At 42.5% G+C, this 24,546-nt stretch overlaps 1 protein-coding gene across 1 annotated transcript in view; it reads right to left on the bottom strand.

Annotated features, from left to right (window-relative positions):
- LOC130323009 (phosphatidylinositol 3,4,5-trisphosphate 5-phosphatase 2-like) overlaps nucleotides 1-11,375 on the bottom strand; it is a gene marked incomplete at its 3' end in the record, with an annotated part of 25,072 nt that extends 13,697 nt beyond the window's left edge. The window contains 5 exon segments of the mRNA XM_056553124.1: nucleotides 2,881-2,970; nucleotides 6,354-6,444; nucleotides 6,756-6,896; nucleotides 7,557-7,668; nucleotides 11,198-11,375. Coding sequence (XP_056409099.1) covers nucleotides 2,881-2,970; nucleotides 6,354-6,444; nucleotides 6,756-6,896; nucleotides 7,557-7,668; nucleotides 11,198-11,270 — 507 coding nt within the window.
- Nucleotides 11,376-24,546: the final 13,171 nt, after the last annotated feature.

The raw sequence follows: 24,546 nt of genomic DNA, 5'->3' as shown, positions 1-24,546 counted from the left end.
ATATATATCACTAGCTGTGCCCCCATATATATCTGTAGCTGTGCCCCCCTGTATATATATGTAGCTGTGCCCCCCTGTATATATCTGTAGCTGCGCCCCCCTGTATATATGTAGTTGCACCCCCCTGTATATATATATATATATGTAGTTGTACCCCCCTGTATATATGTAGTTGTACCCCCCTGTATATATATATATATGTAGTTGTACCCCCCTGTATATATATATGTAGTTGTACCCCCCTGTATATATATATGTAGTTGTACCCCCCTGTATATATATATGTAGTTGCACCCCCCTGTATATATATATGTAGTTGTACCCCCCTGTATATATATATGTAGTTGTACCCCCCTGTATATATATATGTAGTTGTACCCCCCTGTATATATATATGTAGTTGTACCCCCCTGTATATATATATGTAGTTGTACCCCCCTGTATATATATATGTAGTTGTACCCCCCTGTATATATATATATATATGTAGTTGTACCCCCCTGTATATATATATGTAGTTGTACCCCCCTGCATATATCTGTAGCTGTACCCCCCTGTATATATATATATATGTAGTTGTACCCCCCTAGTATATATATCTGTAGCTGTACCCCCCTGTATATATATATATATGTAGTTGTACCCCCCTGTATATATATGTAGTTGTACCCCCCTGTATATATATATGTAGTTGTACCCCCCTGTATATATATGTAGTTGTACCCCCCTGTATATATATATGTAGTTGTACCCCCCTGTATATATATATGTAGTTGTACCCCCCTGTATATATATATGTAGTTGTACCCCCCTGTATATATCTGTAGCTGTACCCCCCTGTATATATATATATGTAGTTGTACCCCCCTAGTATATATATCTGTAGCTGTACCCCCCTGTATATATATATATATGTAGTTGTACCCCCCTGTATATATATGTAGTTGTACCCCCCTGTATATATATATGTAGTTGTACCCCCCTGTATATATATGTAGTTGTACCCCCCTGTATATATATATGTAGTTGTACCCCCCTGTATATATATATGTAGTTGTACCCCCCTGTATATATATATGTAGTTGTACCCCCCTGTATATATCTGTAGCTGTACCCCCCTGTATATATATATATGTAGTTGTACCCCCCTAGTATATATATCTGTAGCTGTACCCCCCTGTATATATATATATATGTAGTTGTACCCCCCTGTATATATATGTAGTTGTACCCCCCTGTATATATATATGTAGTTGTACCCCCCTGTATATATATGTAGTTGTACCCCCCTGTATATATATATGTAGTTGTACCCCCCTGTATATATATATATGTAGTTGTACCCCCCTGTATATATCTGTAGCTGTACCCCCCTGTATATATATATATATATATATGTAGTTGTACCCCCCTAGTATATATATCTGTAGTTGTACCCCCCTGTATATATATATATATATATATATGTAGCTGTGCCCCCCCAGTGTGTATATATATATATGTAGCTGTGCCGCCCTGTATGTATATATATATATATCACTAGCTGTGCCCCCATATATATCTGTAGCTGTGCCCCCCTGTATATATATGTAGTTGCACCCCCCTGTATATATATATGTAGTTGTACCCCCCTGTATATATGTAGTTGTACCCCCCTGTATATATATATGTAGTTGCACCCCCCTGTATATATCTGTAGTTGTACCCCCTGTATATATCTGTAGCTGTACCCCCCTGTATATATATATGTAGTTGTACCCCCCTAGTATATATATCTGTAGTTGTACCCCCCTGTATATATATATGTAGTTGCACCCCCCTGTTTATATATATGTAGTTGTACCCCCCTGTATATATATGTAGTTGTACCCCCTGTATATATATATATATATGTAGTTGTACCCCCTGTATATATATATATGTAGTTGCACCCCCCTGTATATATATATGTAGTTGTACCCCCCTGTATATATATGTAGTTGTACCCCCTGTATATATATATATATGTAGTTGCACCCCCCTGTATATATATATATGTAGTTGTACCCCCCTGTATATATATGTAGTTGTACCCCCCTGTATATATATATGTAGTTGCACCCCCCTGTATATATATGTAGTTGTACCCCCTGTATATATATATGTAGTTGCACCCCCCTGTATATATATATATGTAGTTGCACCCCCCTGTATATATATATATGTAGTTGCACCCCCCTGTATATATATGTAGTTGTACCCCCCTGTATATATATATGTAGTTGTACCCCCTTGTATATATATGTAGTTGCACCCCCCTGTATATATATATGTAGTTGCACCCCCTGTATATATATGTGTAGTTGCACCCCCCTGTATATATATGTAGTTGCACCCCCCTGTATATATATGTAGTTGTACCCCCCTGTATATATATGTAGTTGCACCCCCCTGTACATATATATGTAGTTGCACCCCCCTGTATATATATGTAGTTGCACCCCCTGTATATATATATATGTAGTTGCACCCCCCTGTATATATATGTAGTTGTACCCCCTGTATATATATGTAGTTGCACCCCCCTGTATGTATATATATATATATATACCTTCTTCTCGATGCTGGATAGGAAATCCTTCAGGACGGACAGCTTGATGACCAGGCTCTCCAGCTCCTGCTCTCCGCTCTGTATATATCTGTACCCCCCTGTATATATATGTAGTTGCACCCCCCTGTGTATATATATATATATATACCTTCTTCTCGATGCTGGATAGGAAATCCTTCAGGACGGACAGCTTGATGACCAGGCTCTCCAGCTCCTGCTCTCCGCTCTGTATATATCTGTACCCCCCTGTATATATATGTAGTTGCACCCCCCTGTATATATATATATACCTTCTTCTCGATGCTGGATAGGAAATCCTTCAGGACGGACAGCTTGATGACCAGGCTCTCCAGCTCCTGCTCTCCGCTCTGAGTTGCAGCCTGAGGAGACAGGAGGGGGATAAAGTCCTGAGGGCTCCAGGGAGAAGAAGCTTTTAGGAGGCGGCTCCTCCTGCTCATACAAATAGCTCCATTACAGGCCGGGTGTGGTGGTCCGGAGCCCTCCCCATCAGCCTGCACTGTGCAGCCACCGTCATATGTCCGATCATACACAGCCCCCTATACGCGTCTGACCATACACAGCCCCCTATACGCGTCCGACCATACACAGCCCCCTATACGCGTCCGATCATACACAGCCCCCTATACATGTCCGATCATACACAGCCCCCTATACATGTCCGATCATACACAGCCCCCTATACGCGTCCGATCATACACAGCCCCCTATACGCGTCCGATCATACACAGCCCCCTATACACGTCCGATCATACACAGCCCCCTATACGCGTCCGATCATACACAGCCCCCTATACGCGTCCGATCATACACAGCCCCCTATACGCGTCCGATCATACACAGCCCCCTATACGCGTCCGATCATACACAGCCCCCTATACGCGTCCGATCATACACAGCCCCCTATACGCGTCCGATCATACACAGCCCCCTATACATGTCCGATCATACACAGCCCCCTATACATGTCTGATCATACACAGCCCCCTATACATGTCATCATACACAGCCCCCTATACATGTCTGATCATACACTGCCCCCTATACGCGTCTGATCATACACTGCCCCCTATACGCGTCTGATCATACACTGCCCCCTATACGCGTCTGATCATACACTGCCCCCTATACGCGTCTGATCATACACTGCCCCCTATACGCGTCTGATCATACACTGCCCCCTATACGCGTCTGATCATACACAGCCCCCTATACGCGTCTGATCATACACAGCCCCCTATACGCGTCTGATCATACACAGCCCCCTATACATGTCTGATCATACACTGCCCCCTATACATGTCTGATCATACACTGCCCCCTATACATGTCTGATCATACACTGCCCCCTATACATGTCTGATCATACACTGCCCCCTATACATGTCTGATCATACACAGCCCCCTATACATGTCTGATCATACACAGCCCCCTATACATGTCTGATCATACACAGCCCCCTATACATGTCTGATCATACACAGCCCCCTATACATGTCATCATACACAGCCCCCTATACATGTCATCATACACTGCCCCCTATACGCGTCTGATCATACACAGCCCCCTATACATGTCTGATCATACACAGCCCCCTATACATGTCCGATCATACACAGCCCCCTATACATGTCCGATCATACACAGCCCCCTATACATGTCTGATCATACACAGCCCCCTATACATGTCTGATCATACACAGCCCCCTATACATGTCTGATCATACACAGCCCCCTATACATGTCTGATCATACACTGCCCCCTATACATGTCTGATCATACACTGCCCCATATACATGTCTGATCATACACTGCCCCATATACATGTCTGATCATACACTGCCCCATATACATGTCTGATCATACACAGCCCCATATACATGTCTGATCATACACAGCCCCCTATACATGTCTGATCATACACAGTCCCCTATACACGTCCGATCATACACAGCCCCCTATACATGTCTGATCATACACAGCCCCCTATACATGTCTGATCATACACAGCCCCCTATACACGTCCGATCATACACAGCCCCCTATACACGTCCGATCATACACAGCCCCCTATACACGTCCGATCATACACAGCCCCCTATACATGTCCGATCATACACAGCCCCCTATACACGTCCGATCATACACAGCCCCCTATACACGTCCGATCATACACAGCCCCCTATACACGTCTGATCATACACAGCCCCCTATACATGTCTGATCATACACAGCCCCCTATACATGTCTGATCATACACAGCCCCCTATACACGTCTGATCATACACAGCCCCCTATACACGTCCGATCATACACAGCCCCCTATACATGTCTGATCATACACAGCCCCCTATACACGTGTCATCATACACAGCCCCCTATACATGTCATCATACACAGCCCCCTATACATGTCATCATACACAGCCCCTATACATGTCTGATCATACACAGCCCCCTATACATGTCTGATCATACACAGCCCCCTATACATGTCTGATCATACACAGCCCCCTATACACGTCTGATCATACACAGCCCCCTATACATGTCATCATACACAGCCCCCTATACATGTCTGATCATACACAGCCCCCTATACGCGTCTGATCATACACAGCCCCCTATACACGTCTGATCATACACAGCCCCCTATACATGTCATCATACACAGCCCCCTATACATGTCTGATCATACACAGCCCCCTATACATGTCATCATACACAGCCCCCTATACATGTCTGATCATACACAGCCCCCTATACACGTGTCATCATACACAGCCCCCTATACATGTCTGATCATACACTGCCCCCTATACATGTCTGATCATACACAGCCCCCTATACACGTCTGATCATACACAGCCCCCTATACATGTCATCATACACAGCCCCCTATACACGTGTCATCATACACAGCCCCCTATACATGTCATCATACACAGCCCCTATACATGTCTGATCATACACAGCCCCCTATACATGTCATCATACACAGCCCCCTATACATGTCATCATACACAGCCCCTATACATGTCTGATCATACACAGCCCCCTATACATGTCATCATACACAGCCCCCTATACATGTCATCATACACAGCCCCTATACATGTCTGATCATACACAGCCCCCTATACATGTCTGATCATACACAGCCCCCTATACATGTCTGATCATACACAGCCCCCTATACATGTCTGATCATACACAGCCCCCTATACATGTCTGATCATACACAGCCCCCTATACACGTCCGATCATACACAGCCCCCTATACATGTCATCATACACAGCCCCCTATACATGTCATCATACACAGCCCCCTATACATGTCTGATCATACACAGCCCCCTATACATGTCATCATACACAGCCCCCTATACATGTCTGATCATACACTGCCCCCTATACATGTCTGATCATACACAGCCCCCTATACACGTCTGATCATACACAGCCCCCTATACATGTCATCATACACAGCCCCCTATACATGTCTGATCATACACAGCCCCTTATACATGTCTGATCATACACAGCCCCCTATACACGTCTGATCATACACAGCCCCCTATACATGTCATCATACACAGCCCCCTATACATGTCTGATCATACACAGCCCCCTATACATGTCATCATACATGTCACAAATCCCCCCTTGCGGTTTGATACTGGATGACACATATGAACACAACACACTGGCCTATACCCCCCAACCAGGTCCGACCGTCATACCTGCTGCAGGATTTTGGCCACCATGGGCGAGCTCTGCTGGTCGAAGATCTTGGAGAGAATTTCCAGCCCAGATAAAACTTTATCAGCTTCACTAAAACATAAAATAAAAATAAAAACAGTAAAGATCATTTCAGCTGCACAAATCTCTCTCTGCTTTTCAACCTCTGAATGCAGACAGGAAATTTGCCATTCACTGACAGCAAGCAGAGATCCTTCGGTCCATGCAAAACTGACAGAATGTATTAAGACCGACATTTATTATTATGCCTAGTGCAGGGCCTGAGGGGGCGGAGCTTGACAACATATCTATAGTGTTCTAGGTATATTGGTCTTAGGCCCCGCCCCCAGGGCGCGCCCCAGGATGGCGTGTCTCCTGGTGACGGATCGGGTGGTAGCACTTACCTGTGCAGCCTCTTGCAGGACAGGACCAGCGTCTTGTTGAGGTGCGGCAGACTGGTGGCCCCGGACTTCACCGCCTCCAGGTCCAGGGCATAGCTGCCCTTCAGGTACTCGTGAGACACCGTGCTCAGCCCGTTGGCGGTACTGCGAGGAGGAACAGAAAAACGAGAATGAAAAAAATATATATATTATATACACTTTAGAACAGTGTTTCCCAACCAGTGTGCCTCCAGCTGTTGCAAAACTACAACTCCCAGCATTTTTGTTTATTTATTATTATTTATATAATTCATTATTATTTCCTTATTAATATTATTTTATTTTATATTATCATCATGTTATTTACTTATATTTATTTATTTTTTATATTAGTTATATTATTTTATTTAAATAATGTATATGTTACTTATTTATAATATTTATTTATTTTCTTTATTATTTTATCCATTATTATCTATGTTTATTTATTAAATATTATTTTATTTTATTATTATCAATATTATGATTTATAATTTTGTATATTTTATATAATTATATTATTTATTTATTCTTTCTTTCTATATTATTTCAGTTGGGTCTGCAGCTGGAGAGGTACAACGATCCTATACTGCGCTGAATGGGTTAATCAGATACTATTTATCTGCGTCTGTTTCCCAACCAGGATGCCTCCAGCTGTTGCAAAACTACAAATCCCAGCATGCCCGGACAGCCTTCGGCTGTCCGGGCATGCTGGTAGTTGTAGTTTTGCAACAGCTGCAGGCACCCTGGTTGGGAAACACTACCTTAGAGGATGAAGATTTTTACCTCTCGGTCGGGCTGACGTCTCCGGCACTTGGCACCAAACCCAATGAGGACCCTCCGGAAAAACTGGCGGAAGCCGAGCGCGGTGGTAAAGGCGGCTTCTCATCCTCCCCGTCTGAAACACAAGCAGAGAGATGATTGACAGGAACGTTACTTTAATCATTTACAGTTTATATACTGACCGGCTCCGAATTATAGAATATTCTGGACTAACGGACGGTCGATGGTCGCAGCGCATGGATTATCCAAAATCAGAACACCCGGATAATACATGATGTAACAGCAGAATAGTGAGTGTAGCCCTGGAGGATAAGACCTGATGTGACAGCAGAATAGTGAGTGCTGCTCTGGAGGTGACTGTAGGATAAGACCTGATGTAACAGCAGAATAGTGAGTGCAGATCTGGAGGTGACTGGAGGATAAGACATGATGTAACAGCAGAATAGTGAGTGCAGCTCTGGAGGTGACTGGAGGATAAGACATGATGTAACAGCAGAATAGTGAGTGCAGCTCTGGAGGTGACTGGAGGATAAGACATGATGTAACAGCAGAATAGTGAGTGTAGCCCTGGAGGTGACTGGAGGATAAGACATGATGTAACAGCAGAATAGTGAGTGCAGCTCTGGAGGTGACTGGAGGATAAGACATGATGTAACAGCAGAATAGTGAGTGTAGCCCTGGAGGATAAGACCTGATGTGACAGCAGAATAGTGAGTGCAGATCTGGAGGTGACTGGAGGATAAGACCTGATGTAACAGCAGAATAGTGAGTGCAGCTCTGGAGGTGACTGTAGGATAAGACATGATGTAACAGCAGAATAGTGAGTGTAGCCCTGGAGGTGACTGGAGGATAAGACATGATGTAACAGCAGAATAGTGAGTGCAGCTCTGGAGGTGACTGGAGGATAAGACATGATGTAACAGCAGAATAGTGAGTGTAGCCCTGGAGGATAAGACCTGATGTGACAGCAGAATAGTGAGTGCAGCTCTGGAGGTGACTGTAGGATAAGACATGATGTAACAGCAGAATAGTGAGTGCAGCTCTGGAGGTGACTGTAGGATAAGACCTGATGTAACAGCAGAATAGTGAGTGCAGATCTGGAGGTGACTGGAGGATAAGACATGATGTAACAGCAGAATAGTGAGTGCAGCTCTGGAGGTGACTGGAGGATAAGACATGATGTAACAGCAGAATAGTGAGTGTAGCCCTGGAGGATAAGACCTGACGTGACAGCAGAATAGTGAGTGCAGCTCTGGAGGTGACTGTAGGATAAGACATGATGTAACAGCAGAATAGTGAGTGCAGCTCTGGAGGTGACTGTAGGATAAGACCTGATGTGACAGCAGAATAGTGACTGGAGCTCTGGAGGATAAGATATGATTTAACAGCAGAATGGTGAGTGCAGCTCAGGAGGTGACTGGTGGATAATACATGATGTAACAGCAGAATAGTGAGTGCAGCTCTGGAGGATAAGACATGATGTAACAGCAGAATAGTGAGTGCAGCTCTGGAGGTGACTGTAGGATAAGACCTGATGTGACAGCAGAATAGTGACTGCAGCTCTGGAGGATAAGATATGATTTAACAGCACAATGGTGAGTGCAGCTCAGGAGGTGACTGGTGGATAATACATGATGTAACAGCAGAATAGTGAGTGCAGCTCTGGGGATGAGACATGGTGTAACAGCAGAATAGTCAGTGCAGCTCTGGAGGATAAGACATAATGTAACAGCAGAATAGTGAGTGCAGCTCTGGAGGTGACTGGAGGATAAGACATGATGTAACAGCAGAATAGTGAGTGCAGCTCTGGAGGTGACTGGAGGATAAGACATGATGTAACAGCAGAATAGTGAGTGCAGCTCTGGAGGTGACTGGAGGATAAGACATGATGTAACAGCAGAATAGTGAGTGTAGCCCTGGAGGTGACTGGAGGATAAGACATGATGTAACAGCAGAATAGTGAGTGCAGCTCTGGAGGTGACTGGAGGATAAGACATGATGTAACAGCAGAATAGTGAGTGTAGCCCTGGAGGATAAGACCTGATGTGACAGCAGAATAGTGAGTGCAGATCTGGAGGTGACTGGAGGATAAGACCTGATGTAACAGCAGAATAGTGAGTGCAGCTCTGGAGGTGACTGTAGGATAAGACATGATGTAACAGCAGAATAGTGAGTGTAGCCCTGAAGGTGACTGGAGGATAAGACATGATGTAACAGCAGAATAGTGAGTGCAGCTCTGGAGGTGACTGTAGGATAAGACATGATGTAACAGCAGAATAGTGAGTGCAGCTCTGGAGGTGACTGTAGGATAAGACCTGATGTAACAGCAGAATAGTGAGTGTAGCCCTGGAGGTGACTGGAGGATAAGACATGATGTAACAGCAGAATAGTGAGTGCAGCTCTGGAGGTGACTGGAGGATAAGACATGATGTAACAGCAGAATAGTGAGTGTAGCCCTGGAGGATAAGACCTGATGTGACAGCAGAATAGTGAGTGCAGCTCTGGAGGTGACTGTAGGATAAGACATGATGTAACAGCAGAATAGTGAGTGCAGCTCTGGAGGTGACTGTAGGATAAGACCTGATGTAACAGCAGAATAGTGAGTGCAGATCTGGAGGTGACTGGAGGATAAGACATGATGTAACAGCAGAATAGTGAGTGCAGCTCTGGAGGTGACTGGAGGATAAGACATGATGTAACAGCAGAATAGTGAGTGTAGCCCTGGAGGATAAGACCTGATGTGACAGCAGAATAGTGAGTGCAGCTCTGGAGGTGACTGTAGGATAAGACATGATGTAACAGCAGAATAGTGAGTGCAGCTCTGGAGGTGACTGTAGGATAAGACCTGATGTGACAGCAGAATAGTGACTGGAGCTCTGGAGGATAAGATATGATTTAACAGCAGAATGGTGAGTGCAGCTCAGGAGGTGACTGGTGGATAATACATGATGTAACAGCAGAATAGTGAGTGCAGCTCTGGAGGATAAGACATGATGTAACAGCAGAATAGTGAGTGCAGCTCTGGAGGTGACTGTAGGATAAGACCTGATGTGACAGCAGAATAGTGACTGCAGCTCTGGAGGATAAGATATGATTTAACAGCACAATGGTGAGTGCAGCTCAGGAGGTGACTGGTGGATAATACATGATGTAACAGCAGAATAGTGAGTGCAGCTCTGGGGATGAGACATGGTGTAACAGCAGAATAGTCAGTGCAGCTCTGGAGGATAAGACATAATGTAACAGCAGAATAGTGAGTGCAGCTCTGGAGGTGACTGGAGGATAAGACATGATGTAACAGCAGAATAGTGAGTGCAGCTCTGGAGGTGACTGGAGGATAAGACATGATGTAACAGCAGAATAGTGAGTGCAGCTCTGGAGGTGACTGGAGGATAAGACATGATGTAACAGCAGAATAGTGAGTGCAGCTCTGGAGGTGACTGGGGATGAGATGATGTAACAGCAGAATAGTGAGTGCAGCTCTGGAGGTGACTGGAGGACAACGACACAAATAAACCTGAAATCATTATTAAATCAGTAAAGCAGAAGTGTCACCAACTGTGAGAAAGACAGTAACAATACACAAGTAGTGAAGGTGAGAACCACATATCCCAGCATTCCCATATGAAGGATTGTGGACTGACCGGAGTAGTCTCTGTCCTCCATGATGTCTTTCTCCTTCTCTCGCTCCACAGGGTACAGCAGGGTGCACACCATCCCCTGGTTCGGCTGCAGGTAGAGAGCGATCAGGTCACCCAGCTTCTTAAAGCGTCGCACCTGGACCCCCAGAGACGTCTGTAAAAGAAGAGACAGAAGGGCCGCTGATCACTGATCTATAAGGAGCCGCTGATCACTGATCTATAAGGAGCCGCTGATCACTGATCTATAAGGAGCCGCTGATCACTGATCTATAAGGAGACGCTGATCACTGATCTATAAGGAGCCGCTGATCACTGATCTATAAGGAGCCGCTGATCACTGATCTATAAGGAGCCGCTGATCACCGATCTATAAGGAGCCGCTGATCACTGATCTATCAGGAGCCGCTGATCACTGATCTATAAGGAGCCGCTGATCACTGATCTATCAGGAGCCGCTGATCACTGATCTATAAAGAGCCGCTGATCACTGATCTATAAAGAGCCGCTGATCACTGATCTATAAAGAGCCGCTGATCACTGATCTATAAAGAGCCGCTGATCACTGATCTATAAGGAGCCGCTCATCACAGATCTATAAGGAGCCGCTCATCACTGATCTATAAGGAGCCACTCCTCACCGATCTATAAGGAACCGCTGATCACCGATCTATAAGGAGCCGCTGATCACTGATCTATAAGGAGCTGCTGATCACAGATCTATAAGGAACCGCTGATCACTAATCTATAAGGAGCCGCTGATCACTGATCTATAAGGAGTCGCTGATCACTGATCTATAAGGAGTCGCTGATCACTGATCTATCAGGAGCTGCTGATCACAGATCTATAAGGAGCCGCTGATCACTGATCTATAAGGAGCCGCTGATCACTGATCTATAAGGAGTCGCTGATCACTGATCTATAAGGAGCCGCTAATCACTGATCTATAAGGAGCCGCTGATCACTGATCTATAAGGAGCCGCTGATCACTGATCTATAAGGAGGCTCTGATCACAGATCTATAAGGAGGCTCTGATCACAGATCTATAAGGAGGCTCTGATCACAGATCTATAAAGAGCCGCTGATCACTGATCTATAAGGAGTCACTGATCTATAAGGAGCCGCTGATCACAGATCTATAAGGAGCCGCTGATCACAGATCTATAAGGAACCACTGATCTATAAGGAGTCGCTGATCACTGATCTATAAGGAATCGCTGATCACTGATCTATAAGGAGCCGCTGATCACTGATCTATAAAGAGCCAATGATCACTGATCTATAAGGAGCCGCTGATCACTAATCTATAAGGAGCCACTGATCACTAATCTATAAGGAGCCGCTGATCACTAATCTATAAGGAGCCGCTGATCACTGATCTATAAGGAGACGCTGATCACTGATCTATAAAGAGCCGCTGATCACTGATCTATAAGGAGCCGCTGATCACTGATCTATAAGGAGCCGCTGATCACTGATCTATAAGGAGCCGCTGATCACTGATCTATAAGGAGCCGCTGATCACTGATCTATAAGGAGCCGCTGATCACTGATCTATAAGGAGCCGCTGATCACTGATCTATAAGGAGCCACTGATCACTGATCTATAGGGAGACGCTGATCACTGATTTATAAGATGACGCTGAACACCGATCTATAAGATGCTGCTGATCACTGATCTATAAGAAGCTGCGGATCCTGTCTCCTGATCTATAAGATGATGATCGCTGATCTATTAGAGGGTGCGGATCCTGTCTCCTGATCTATAAGAAGCTGCTGATCCTGTCTCCTGATCTATAAGACGATGATCGCTGATCTATAAGAAGCTGCGTATCCTGTCTCCTGATCTATAAGATGATGATCGCTGATCTATAAGAAGTTGCGGATCCTGTCTCCTGATCTATAAGATGATGATCGCTGATCTATAAGAAGCTGCGGATCCTGTCTCCTGATCTATAAGATGATGATCGCTGATCTATAAGAAGCTGCTGATGTTGTCTCCTGATCTATAAGAAGCTGCGGATCCTGTCTCGTGATGTATAAGACGATGATCGCTGATCTATAAGAAGCTGGGGTTGTTCATCACACTAATCTGCTGCCTTCACATTCACAATAAATATGTCTAAGCTCAGAAGTTCTAGATAAGACTTCAGCAGCCAGCAGGGGGCGCCACAGGACAGCGACAGCAATATCTCTCATCTGAGCTGAACATTCACAGTCGGTCTTATAGTGGAATATAAAATGAACCTTCTAGTATACAGAAGACAATGATACATAGTGATATCATAGTGTGGGTATACAGGACAGGAGTGGTCATATGTCACAGTGTGAGGTCACCAAGACAACTTCCTCTAAGAGTTTCATAGTCTCACTGCTCTTACAGTAAAGAATCCCCTCCTGTGTTGGAGTTCTATGGTAGTCTAAGTGTAAATACTGACTGACCTCTGTATTACAGCCTGCAGTCCCTTCACACTTAGATCTTCCCTGTACAGGGATTGGAATCATGACCCTAAAATGTTGTGCTCTCTGTGGATCAGGGTGGTCTGAAGCGAGGCCTGGTCATCGGGGCTAGAGGGTGTCACTACCAGCCTTGACGGGTTCTCATGTGCAGAGAGTATACAGAGAATGGTAGGATTGAGATAATACATCCAGGGAAAGGAATCAACTAATGACCAAAAGGGTCAGAGGAGGAGGAGGTCAAGAACCGTTCTGAGGATGGATCCAGATCTCTATAGAGAAACATGTCCTGGTCAGATGGATCCAGATCTCTATAGAGAAACATGTCCTGGTCAGATGGATCCAGATCTCTATGGAGAAACATGTCCTGGTCAGATGGAGCCAGATCTATAGAGAAACATGTCCTGGTCATATGGATCCAGATCTCTATAGAGAAACATGTCCTGGTCAGATGGATCCAGATCTATAGAGAAACATGACCTGGTCAGATGGATCCAGATCTATAGAGAAACATGTCCTGGTCAGATGGATCCAGATCTCTATAGAGAAACATGTCCTGGTCAGATGGATCCAGATCTCTATAAAGAAACATGTCCTGGTCAGATGGATCCAGATCTCTATAAAGAAACATGTCCTGGTCAGATGGATCCAGATCTCTATAAAGAAACATGGCCTGGTCAGATGGATCCAGATCTCTATAGAGAAACATGACCTGGTCAGATGGATCCAGATCTCTATAGAGAAACATGTCCTGGCCAGATGGATCCAGATCTCTATAGAGAAACATGGCCTGGTCAGATGGATCCAGATCTCTATAGAGAAACATGGCCTGGTCAGATGGATCCAGATCTATAGAGAAACATGACCTGGTCAGATGGATCCAGATCTCTATAGAGAAACATGTCCTGGTCAGATGGACCCAGATCTCTATAAAGAAACATGACCTGGTCAGATGGATCCAGATCTCTATAGAGAAACATGACCTGGTCAGATGGATCCGGATCTCTAGAGAGAAACATGACCTGGTCAGATGGATCCGGATCTCTATAGAGAAACATGTTCTGGTCAGATGGATCCAGATCTCTATAGAGAAACATGTCCTGGTCAGATGGATCCAGATCTCTATAAAGAAACATGTCCTGGTCAGATGGATCCAGATCTCTATAGAGAAACATGTCCTGGTCAGATGGATCCAGATCTCTATAAAGAAACATGTCCTGGTCAGATGGATCCAGATCTCTATAAAGAAACATGTCCTGGTCAGATGGATCCAGATCTCTATAGAGAAACATGGCCTGGTCAGACGGATCCAGATCTCTATAGAGAAACATGGCCTGGTGAGATGGATCCTGATCTCTATAGAGAAACATGTCCTGGTCAGATAGATCCAGATCTCTATGGAGAAACATGGCCTGGTCAGATGGATCCAGATCTCTATGGAGAAACATGGCCTGGTCAGATGGATCCAGATCTCTATAGAGAAACATGACCTGGTCAGATGGATCCAGATCTCTATAGAGAAACATGTCCTGGTCAGATGGATCCAGATCTCTAAAGAGAAACATGGCCTGGTGAGATGGATCCTGATCTCTATAGAGAAACATGGCCTGGTCAGATGGATCCAGATCTCTGGAGAAACATGGCCTGGTCAGATGGATCCAGATCTCTATGGAGAAACATGACCTGGTCAGATGGATCCAGATCTCTATAGAGAAACATGACCTGGTCAGATGGATCCAGATCTCTATAGAGAAACATGGCCTGGTCAGATGGATCCAGATCTCTATAGAGAAACATGGTCTGGTCAGATGGATCCAGATCTCTATAGAGAAACATGGCCTGGTCAGATGGATCCAGATCTCTATAGAGAAACATGACCTGGTCAGATGGATCCAGATCTCTACAGAGAAACATGGCCTGGTCAGATGGATCCAGATCTCTATAGAGAAACATGGCCTGGTCAGATGGATCCAGATCTCTATAGAGAAACATGGCCTGGTCAGATGGATCCAGATCTCTATAGAGAAACATGACCTGGTCAGATGGATCCAGATCTCCAGGACTATGACCGTGAGTTCTCATTGCCTCCCGGGCCTTCACAGTCCTCAGCTCTTCATCCTATAGACATCTCTAGAATGGGATCTCCATAGAATCTCAGGACCTCTGTCTCATGTCCATTGAGAAGAGATTCTGTCCACAAGGGCCGATATTCCTAGAGGTTCTAGCGGAACCTATGTCATGACAATTGGCTTCGGTTCTGGCCAAAGGAGGGGACCATCAGTGTATATGAGATTAGAGTATATAGCTCTGCGCCCCTCCCCAGTACAGATGAGTATACAGCAGAGCTCAGCGTTGTCCTGTTATAGGATATTACGGTACATAGATCTCTGCCCCTCCCCAGCTGGCGGAGGCTCCTGACACCTGTTTGTGCAGCTGTCGCCCGTCTAGACTGATGTTCCACCGTACACACCGCGCAGCTGTCACCGTCCTCCGGCCTCAGGACCAGTGACCGGCAGTGACCAGAGAACAGGATGAGGGGCTACTCCCCCCGTCCACCATGATGATCACTTAACTGCCCTTAAACTCCAGGACACCCATCTCTTCTGATTGGCTGATAGCGATCACCTGACTGTGCGTGAGCACAAATCGGAGCACTTCTGTAGGGTCACATGACCAGGTCATGTGACCTACATCCTCCAGTCTCCTCATGCGCAGACTGAATCACAAGATCTTTTCAGGAGCTGCCTGACTGGCTGAAAGGGATCACATGATGCATCATGTGACAACACAGAACCAGGAAGTGCATAGTCTGGGGTCTGCGTAGTGTTTCCCAACCAGGGGGTCCCTCCAGCTGCTGCTAAACTACAACTCCCAGCATGCCCGGACAGCCGTTGGCTGTCCGGGCATGCTGGGAGTTGTAGTTTCGCAACAGCTGGAGGCACACTGGTTGAAAAACATTGGCGTAGAGTGTATGTGATTTGTCATAGCGATATGTTTTGGTCAAACGTCACAGATTTTGGCACCAAAATCGACAACGCCGAAACGGCCCCTGTTGCCTGTAGCAACCAAATTGAATCTCAATTCATGGACCATCTTTAGCTCCACCCACGAGACTTCAGCCACACCCACGTTTGCAAAGCTCCACCCACCTCCTCAATCAAACCCCCCCTAAATCCCCATTCGTGGAAAAAGCCAACATAACTACCCAGAAATCCCTGGCTTGTATTTGCATACGCCCCGCCCACCACGTGTCACGCGATTCCGTAATGCGGTTGGCATAGAAGCGTCTCCCATCGCTACTCTGATACTTCTGGTTATATCTATGTCGCCGCAGTCACATGACCGTGTGATGTCACCTCCTGTCATATTGGAACTGTAAAAACGTAAAAAGGTCAAACGCCAACGGAGACTCAATCACATGACGGGGACAAGCGCCGCAATTTACTACAACGTCTGCTTTACTGGGATCAGAGGAGAAGTCACATGGGTTACACAACCGCTATCTACATACCGCCCGTGTCATGTGACAAGGGAACTCTTAAAGGGCCAGTGACACAGTACAGCAGTGTTATATAAAAGGAGAGGATGATATCACATCTTATTACAGTACAGCAGTGTTATATAGAGGAGAGGATGATATCACATCTTATTACAGTACAGCAGTGTTATATAGAGGAGAGGAGGATATCACATCTTATTACAGTACAGCAGTGTTATATAGAGGATGATATCACATCTTATTACAGTACAGCAGTGTTATATAGAGGAGAGGATGATATCGCATCTTATTACAGTACAGCAGTGTTATATAGAGGAGAGGATGATATCACATCTTATTACAGTACAGCAGTGTTATATAGAGGAGAGGATGATATCACATCTTATTACAGTACAGCAGTGTTATATAGAGGAGAGGATGATATCGCATCTTATTACAGTACAGCAGTGTTATATAGAGGAGAGGATGATATCGCATCTTATTACAGTACAGCAGTGTTATATAGAGGAGAGGATGATATCACATCTTATTACAGTACAGCAGTGTTATATAGAGGAGAGGATGATATCACATCTTATTACAGTACAGCAGTGTTATATAGAGGAGAGGAGGATATCACATCTTATTACAGTACAGTAGTGTTATATAGAGGAGAGGATGATATCACATCTTATTACAGTACAGCAGTGTTATATAGAGGAGAGGATGATATCACATCTTATTACAGTACAGCAGTGTTATATAGAGGATGATATCACATCTTATTACAGTACAGCAGTGTTATATAGAGGAGAGGATGATATCACATCTTATTACAGTACAGCAGTGTTATATAGAGGATGATATCACATCTTATTACAGTACAGTAGTGTTATATAGAGGAGAGGATGATATCACATCTTATTACAGTACAGCAGTGTTATATAGAGGAGAGGATGATATCACATCTTATTACAGTACAGCAGTGTTATATAGAGGAGAGGATGATATCACATCTTATTACAGTACAGCAGTGTTATATAGAGGAGAGGATGATATCACATCTTATTACAGTACAGCAGTGTTATATAGAGGAGAGGATGATATCACATCTTATTACAGTACAGCAGTGTTATATAGAGGAGAGGATGATATCACATCTTATTACAGTACAGCAGTGTTATATAGAGGATGATATCACATCTTATTACAGTACAGCAGTGTTATATAGAGGAGAGGATGATATCACATCTTATTACAGTACAGCAGTGTTATATAGAGGAGAGGATGATATCACATCTTATTACAGTACAGCAGTGTTATATAGAGGAGGGGATGATATCACATCTTATTACAGTACAGCAGTGTTATATAGAGGAGGGGATGATATCACATCTTATTACAGTACAGCAGTGTTATATAGAGGAGAGGATGATATCACATCTTATTACAGTACAGCAGTGTTATATAGAGGATGATATCACATCTTATTACAGTACAGCAGTGTTATATAGAGGAGAGGATGATATCACATCTTATTACAGTACAGCAGTGTTATATAGAGGAGAGGATGATATCACATCTTATTACAGTACAGCAGTGTTATATAGAGGAGAGGATGATATCACATCTTATTACAGTACAGCAGTGTTATATAGAGGAGAGGATGATATCACATCTTATTACAGTACAGCAGTGTTATATAGAGGAGAGGATGATATCACATCTTATTACAGTACAGCAGTGTTATATAGAGGAGAGGATGATATCACATCTTATTACAGTACAGCAGTGTTATATAGAGGAGGGGATGATATCACATCTTATTACAGTACAGCAGTGTTATATAGAGGAGAGGATGATATCACATCTTATTACAGTACAGCAGTGTTATATAGAGGAGGGGATGATATCACATCTTATTACAGTACAGCAGTGTTATATAGAGGAGGGGATGATATCACATCTTATTACAGTACAGCAGTGTTATATAGAGGAGAGGATGATATCACATCTTATTCCAGTACAGCAGGTTTATATAGAGGAGAGGATGATATCACATCTTATTCCAGTACAGCAGTGTTATATAGAGGAGAGGATGATATCACATCTTATTACAGTACAGCAGTGTTATATAGAGGAGAGGATGATATCACATCTTATTACAGTACAGCAGTGTTATATAGAGGAGAGGATGATATCACATCTTATTACAGTACAGCAGTGTTATATAGAGGAGAGGAGGATATCACATCTTATTACAGTACAGCAGTGTTATATAGAGGAGAGGATGATATCACATCTTATTACAGTACAGCAGTGTTATATAGAGGAGAGGAGGATATCACATCTTATTACAGTACAGCAGTGTTATATAGAGGATGATATCACATCTTATTACAGTACTGCAGTGTTATATAGAGGAGAGGAGGATATCACATCTTATTACAGTACAGCAGTGTTATATAGAGGAGAGGATGATATCACATCTTATTACAGTACAGCGGTGTTATATAGAGGAGAGGATGATATCACATCTTATTACAGTACAGCAGTGTTATATAGAGGATGATATCACATCTTATTACAGTACAGCAGTGTTATATAGAGGAGAGGATGATATCACATCTTATTACAGTACAGCAGTGTTATATAGAGGAGAGGAGGATATCACATCTTATTACAGTACAGCAGTGTTATATAGAGGAGGGGATGGTATCACATCTTATTACAGTACAGCAGTGTTATATAGAGGAGGGGATATCACATCTTATTACAGTACAGCAGTGTTATATAGAGGAGGGGATGATATCACATCTTATTACAGTACAGCAGTGTTATATAGAGGAGAGGAGGATATCACATCTTATTACAGTACAGTAGTGTTATATAGAGGAGAGGATGATATCACATCTTATTACAGTACAGTAGTGTTATATAGAGGAGAGGATGATATCACATCTTATTACAGTACAGCAGTGTTATATAGAGGAGAGGATGATATCACATCTTATTACAGTACAGCAGTGTTATATAGAGGAGGGGATGGTATCACATCTTATTACAGTACAGCAGTGTTATATAGAGGAGGGGATGATATCACATCTTATTACAGTACAGCAGTGTTATATAGAGGAGAGGATGATATCACATCTTATTCCAGTACAGCAGTGTTATATAGAGGAGAGGATGATATCACATCTTATTACAGTACAGCAGTGTTATATAGAGGAGAGGATGATATCACATCTTATTACAGTACAGCAGTGTTATATAGAGGAGAGGATGATATCACATCTTATTACAGTACAGCAGTGTTATATAGAGGAGAGGAGGATATCACATCTTATTACAGTACAGCAGTGTTATATAGAGGAGAGGATGATATCACATCTTATTACAGTACAGCGGTGTTATATAGAGGAGAGGATGATATCACATCTTATTACAGTACAGCAGTGTTATATAGAGGATGATATCACATCTTATTACAGTACAGCAGTGTTATATAGAGGAGAGGATGATATCACATCTTATTACAGTACAGCAGTGTTATATAGAGGAGAGGAGGATATCACATCTTATTACAGTACAGCAGTGTTATATAGAGGAGAGGATGATATCACATCTTATTACAGTACAGCAGTGTTATATAGAGGAGGGGATGGTATCACATCTTATTACAGTATAGCAGTGTTATATAGAGGAGGGGATGGTATCACATCTTATTACAGTACAGCAGTGTTATATAGAGGAGGGGATGATATCACATCTTATTACAGTACAGCAGTGTTATATAGAGGAGAGGATGATATCACATCTTATTACAGTACAGCAGTGTTATATAGAGGATGATATCACATCTTATTACAGTACAGCAGTGTTATATGGAGGAGAGGATGATATCACATCTTATTACAGTACAGCAGTGTTATATAGAGGAGAGGATGATATCACATCTTATTACAGTACAGCAGTGTTATATAGAGGATGATATCACATCTTATTACAGTACAGCAGTGTTATATAGAGGAGAGGATGATATCACATCTTATTACAGTACAGCAGTGTTATATAGAGGATGATATCACATCTTATTACAGTACAGCAGTGTTATATGGAGGAGAGGATGATATCACATCTTACTACAGTACAGCAGTGTTATATAGAGAAGAGGATGATATCACATCTTATTACAGTACAGCAGTGTTATATAGAGGAGAGGATGATATCACATATTATTACAGTACAGCAGTGTTATATAGAGGAGAGGATGATATCACATCTTATTACAGTACAGCAGTGTTATATAGAGGATGATATCACATCTTATTACAGTACAGCAGTGTTATATGGAGGAGAGGATGATATCACATCTTACTACAGTACAGCAGTGTTATATAGAGAAGAGGATGATATCACATCTTATTACAGTACAGCAGTGTTATATAGAGGAGAGGATGATATCACATATTATTACAGTACAGCAGTGTTATATAGAGGAGAGGATGATATCACATCTTATTACAGTACAGCAGTGTTATATAGAGGAGAGGATGATATCACATCTTATTACAGTACAGCAGTGTTATATAGAGGAGAGGATGATATCACATCTTATTACAGTACAGCAGTGTTATATAGAGGAGAGGATGATATCACATCTTATTACAGTACAGCAGTGTTATATATAGGAGAGGATGATATCACATCTTATTACAGTACAGCAGTGTTATATAGAGGAGAGGATGATATCACATCTTATTACAGTACAGCAGTGTTATATAGAGGAGAGGATGATATCACATCTTATTACAGTACAGCAGTGTTATATAGAGGAGAGGATGATATCACATCTTATTACAGTACAGCAGTGTTATATAGAGGAGAAGGATGATATCACATCTTATTACAGTACAGCAGTGTTATATAGAGGAGAGGATGATATCACATCTTATTACAGTACAGCAGTGTTATATAGAGGAGAGGATGATATCACATCTTATTACAGTACAGCAGTGTTATATAGAGGAGAGGATGATATCACATCTTATTACAGTACAGCAGTGTTATATAGAGGAGGGATGATATCACATCTTATTACAGTACAGCAGTGTTATATAGAGGAGAGGATGATATCACATCTTATTACAGTACAGCAGTGTTATATAGAGGAGAGGATGATATCACACCTTATTACAGTACAGCAGTGTTATATAGAGGAGAGGATGATATCACACCTTATTACAGTACAGCAGTGTTATATAGAGGAGAGGATGATATCACATCTTATTACAGTACAGCAGTGTTATATAGAGGAGGGGATGATATCACATCTTATTACAGTACAGCAGTGTTATATAGAGGAGAGGATGATATCACATCTTATTACAGTACAGCAGTGTTATATAGAGGAGAGGATGATATCACTTCTTATTACAGTACAGCAGTGTTATATAGAGGATGATATCACATCTTATTACAGTACAGCAGTGTTATAGAGAAGAGAGGATGATATCACATCTTATTACAGTACAGCAGTGTTATATAGAGGAGAGGATGATATCACATCTTATTACAGTACAGCAGTGTTATATAGAGGAGAGGATGATATCACATCTTATTACAGTACAGCAGTGTTATATAGAGGAGAGGATGATATCACTTCTTATTACAGTACAGCAGTGTTATATAGAGGAGAGGATGATATCACTTCTTATTACAGTACAGCAGTGTTATATAGGAGGATGATATCACATCTTATTACAGTACAGCAGTGTTATATAGAGGAGAGGATGATATCACATCTTATTACAGTACAGCAGTGTTATATAGAGGAGAGGTATGATATCACATCTTATTACAGTACAGCAGTGTTATATAGAGGAGAGGATGATATCACATCTTATTACAGTACAGCAGTGTTATATAGAGGAGAGGATGATATCACATCTTATTACAGTACAGCAGTGTTATATAGAGGAGAGGATGATATCACATCTTATTACAGTACAGCAGTGTTATATAGAGGAGAGGATGATATCACATCTTATTACAGTACAGCAGTGTTATATAGAGGAGGATGATATCACATCTTATTACAGTACAGCAGTGTTATATAGAGGAGAGGATGATATCACATCTTATTACAGTACAGCAGTGTTATATAGAGGAGAGGATGATATCACATCTTATTACAGTACAGCAGTGTTATATAGAGGAGAGGATGATATCACATCTTATTACAGTACAGCAGTGTTATATAGAGGATGATATCACATCTTATTACAGTACAGCAGTGTTATATAGAGGAGAGGATGATATCACATCTTATTACAGTACAGCAGTGTTATATAGAGGAGAGGATGATATCACATCTTATTACAGTACAGCAGTGTTATATAGAGGATGATATCACATCTTATTACAGTACAGCAGTGTTATATAGAGGAGAGGATGATATCACATCTTATTACAGTACAGCAGTGTTATATAGAGGAGAGGATGATATCACATCTTATTACAGTACAGCAGTGTTATATAGAGGAGAGGATGATATCACATCTTATTACAGTACAGCAGTGTTATATAGAGGAGAGGATGATATCACATCTTATTACAGTACAGCAGTGTTATATAGAGGAGAGGATGATATCACATCTTATTACAGTACAGCAGTGTTATATAGAGGAGGGGATGATATCACATCTTATTACAGTACAGCAGTGTTATATAGAGGAGAGGATGATATCACATCTTATTACAGTACAGCAGTGTTATATAGAGGAGAGGATGATATCACATCTTATTACAGTACAGCAGTGTTATATAGAGGAGAGGATGATATCACATCTTATTACAGTACAGCAGTGTTATATAGAGGAGAGGATGATATCACATCTTATTACAGTACAGCAGTGTTATATAGAGGAGAGGATGATATCACATCTTATTACAGTACAGCAGTGTTATATAGAGGAGAGGATGATATCACATCTTATTACAGTACAGCAGTGTTATATAGAGGAGAGGATGATATCACATCTTATTACAGTACAGCAGTGTTATATAGAGGATGATATCACATCTTATTACAGTACTGCAGTGTTATATAGAGGAGAGGAGGATATCACATCTTATTACAGTACAGCAGTGTTATATAGAGGAGGGGATGATATCACATCTTATTACAGTACAGCAGTGTTATATAGAGGAGAGGATGATATCACATCTTATTACAGTACAGCAGTGTTATATAGAGGAGAGGATGATATCACATCTTATTACAGTACAGCAGTGTTATATAGAGGAGAGGATGATATCACATCTTATTACAGTACAGCAGTGTTATATAGAGGAGAGGATGATATCACATCTTATTACAGTACAGCAGTGTTATATAGAGGAGAGGATGATAT

This window comes from Hyla sarda, unplaced genomic scaffold (assembly GCF_029499605.1).
Source record: "Hyla sarda isolate aHylSar1 unplaced genomic scaffold, aHylSar1.hap1 scaffold_2417, whole genome shotgun sequence".
Classification (NCBI taxonomy): domain Eukaryota; kingdom Metazoa; phylum Chordata; class Amphibia; order Anura; family Hylidae; genus Hyla; species Hyla sarda.
Note: the sequence above shows the minus strand (reverse complement) of the source record. Positions and strands in the feature narration are given on the sequence as shown.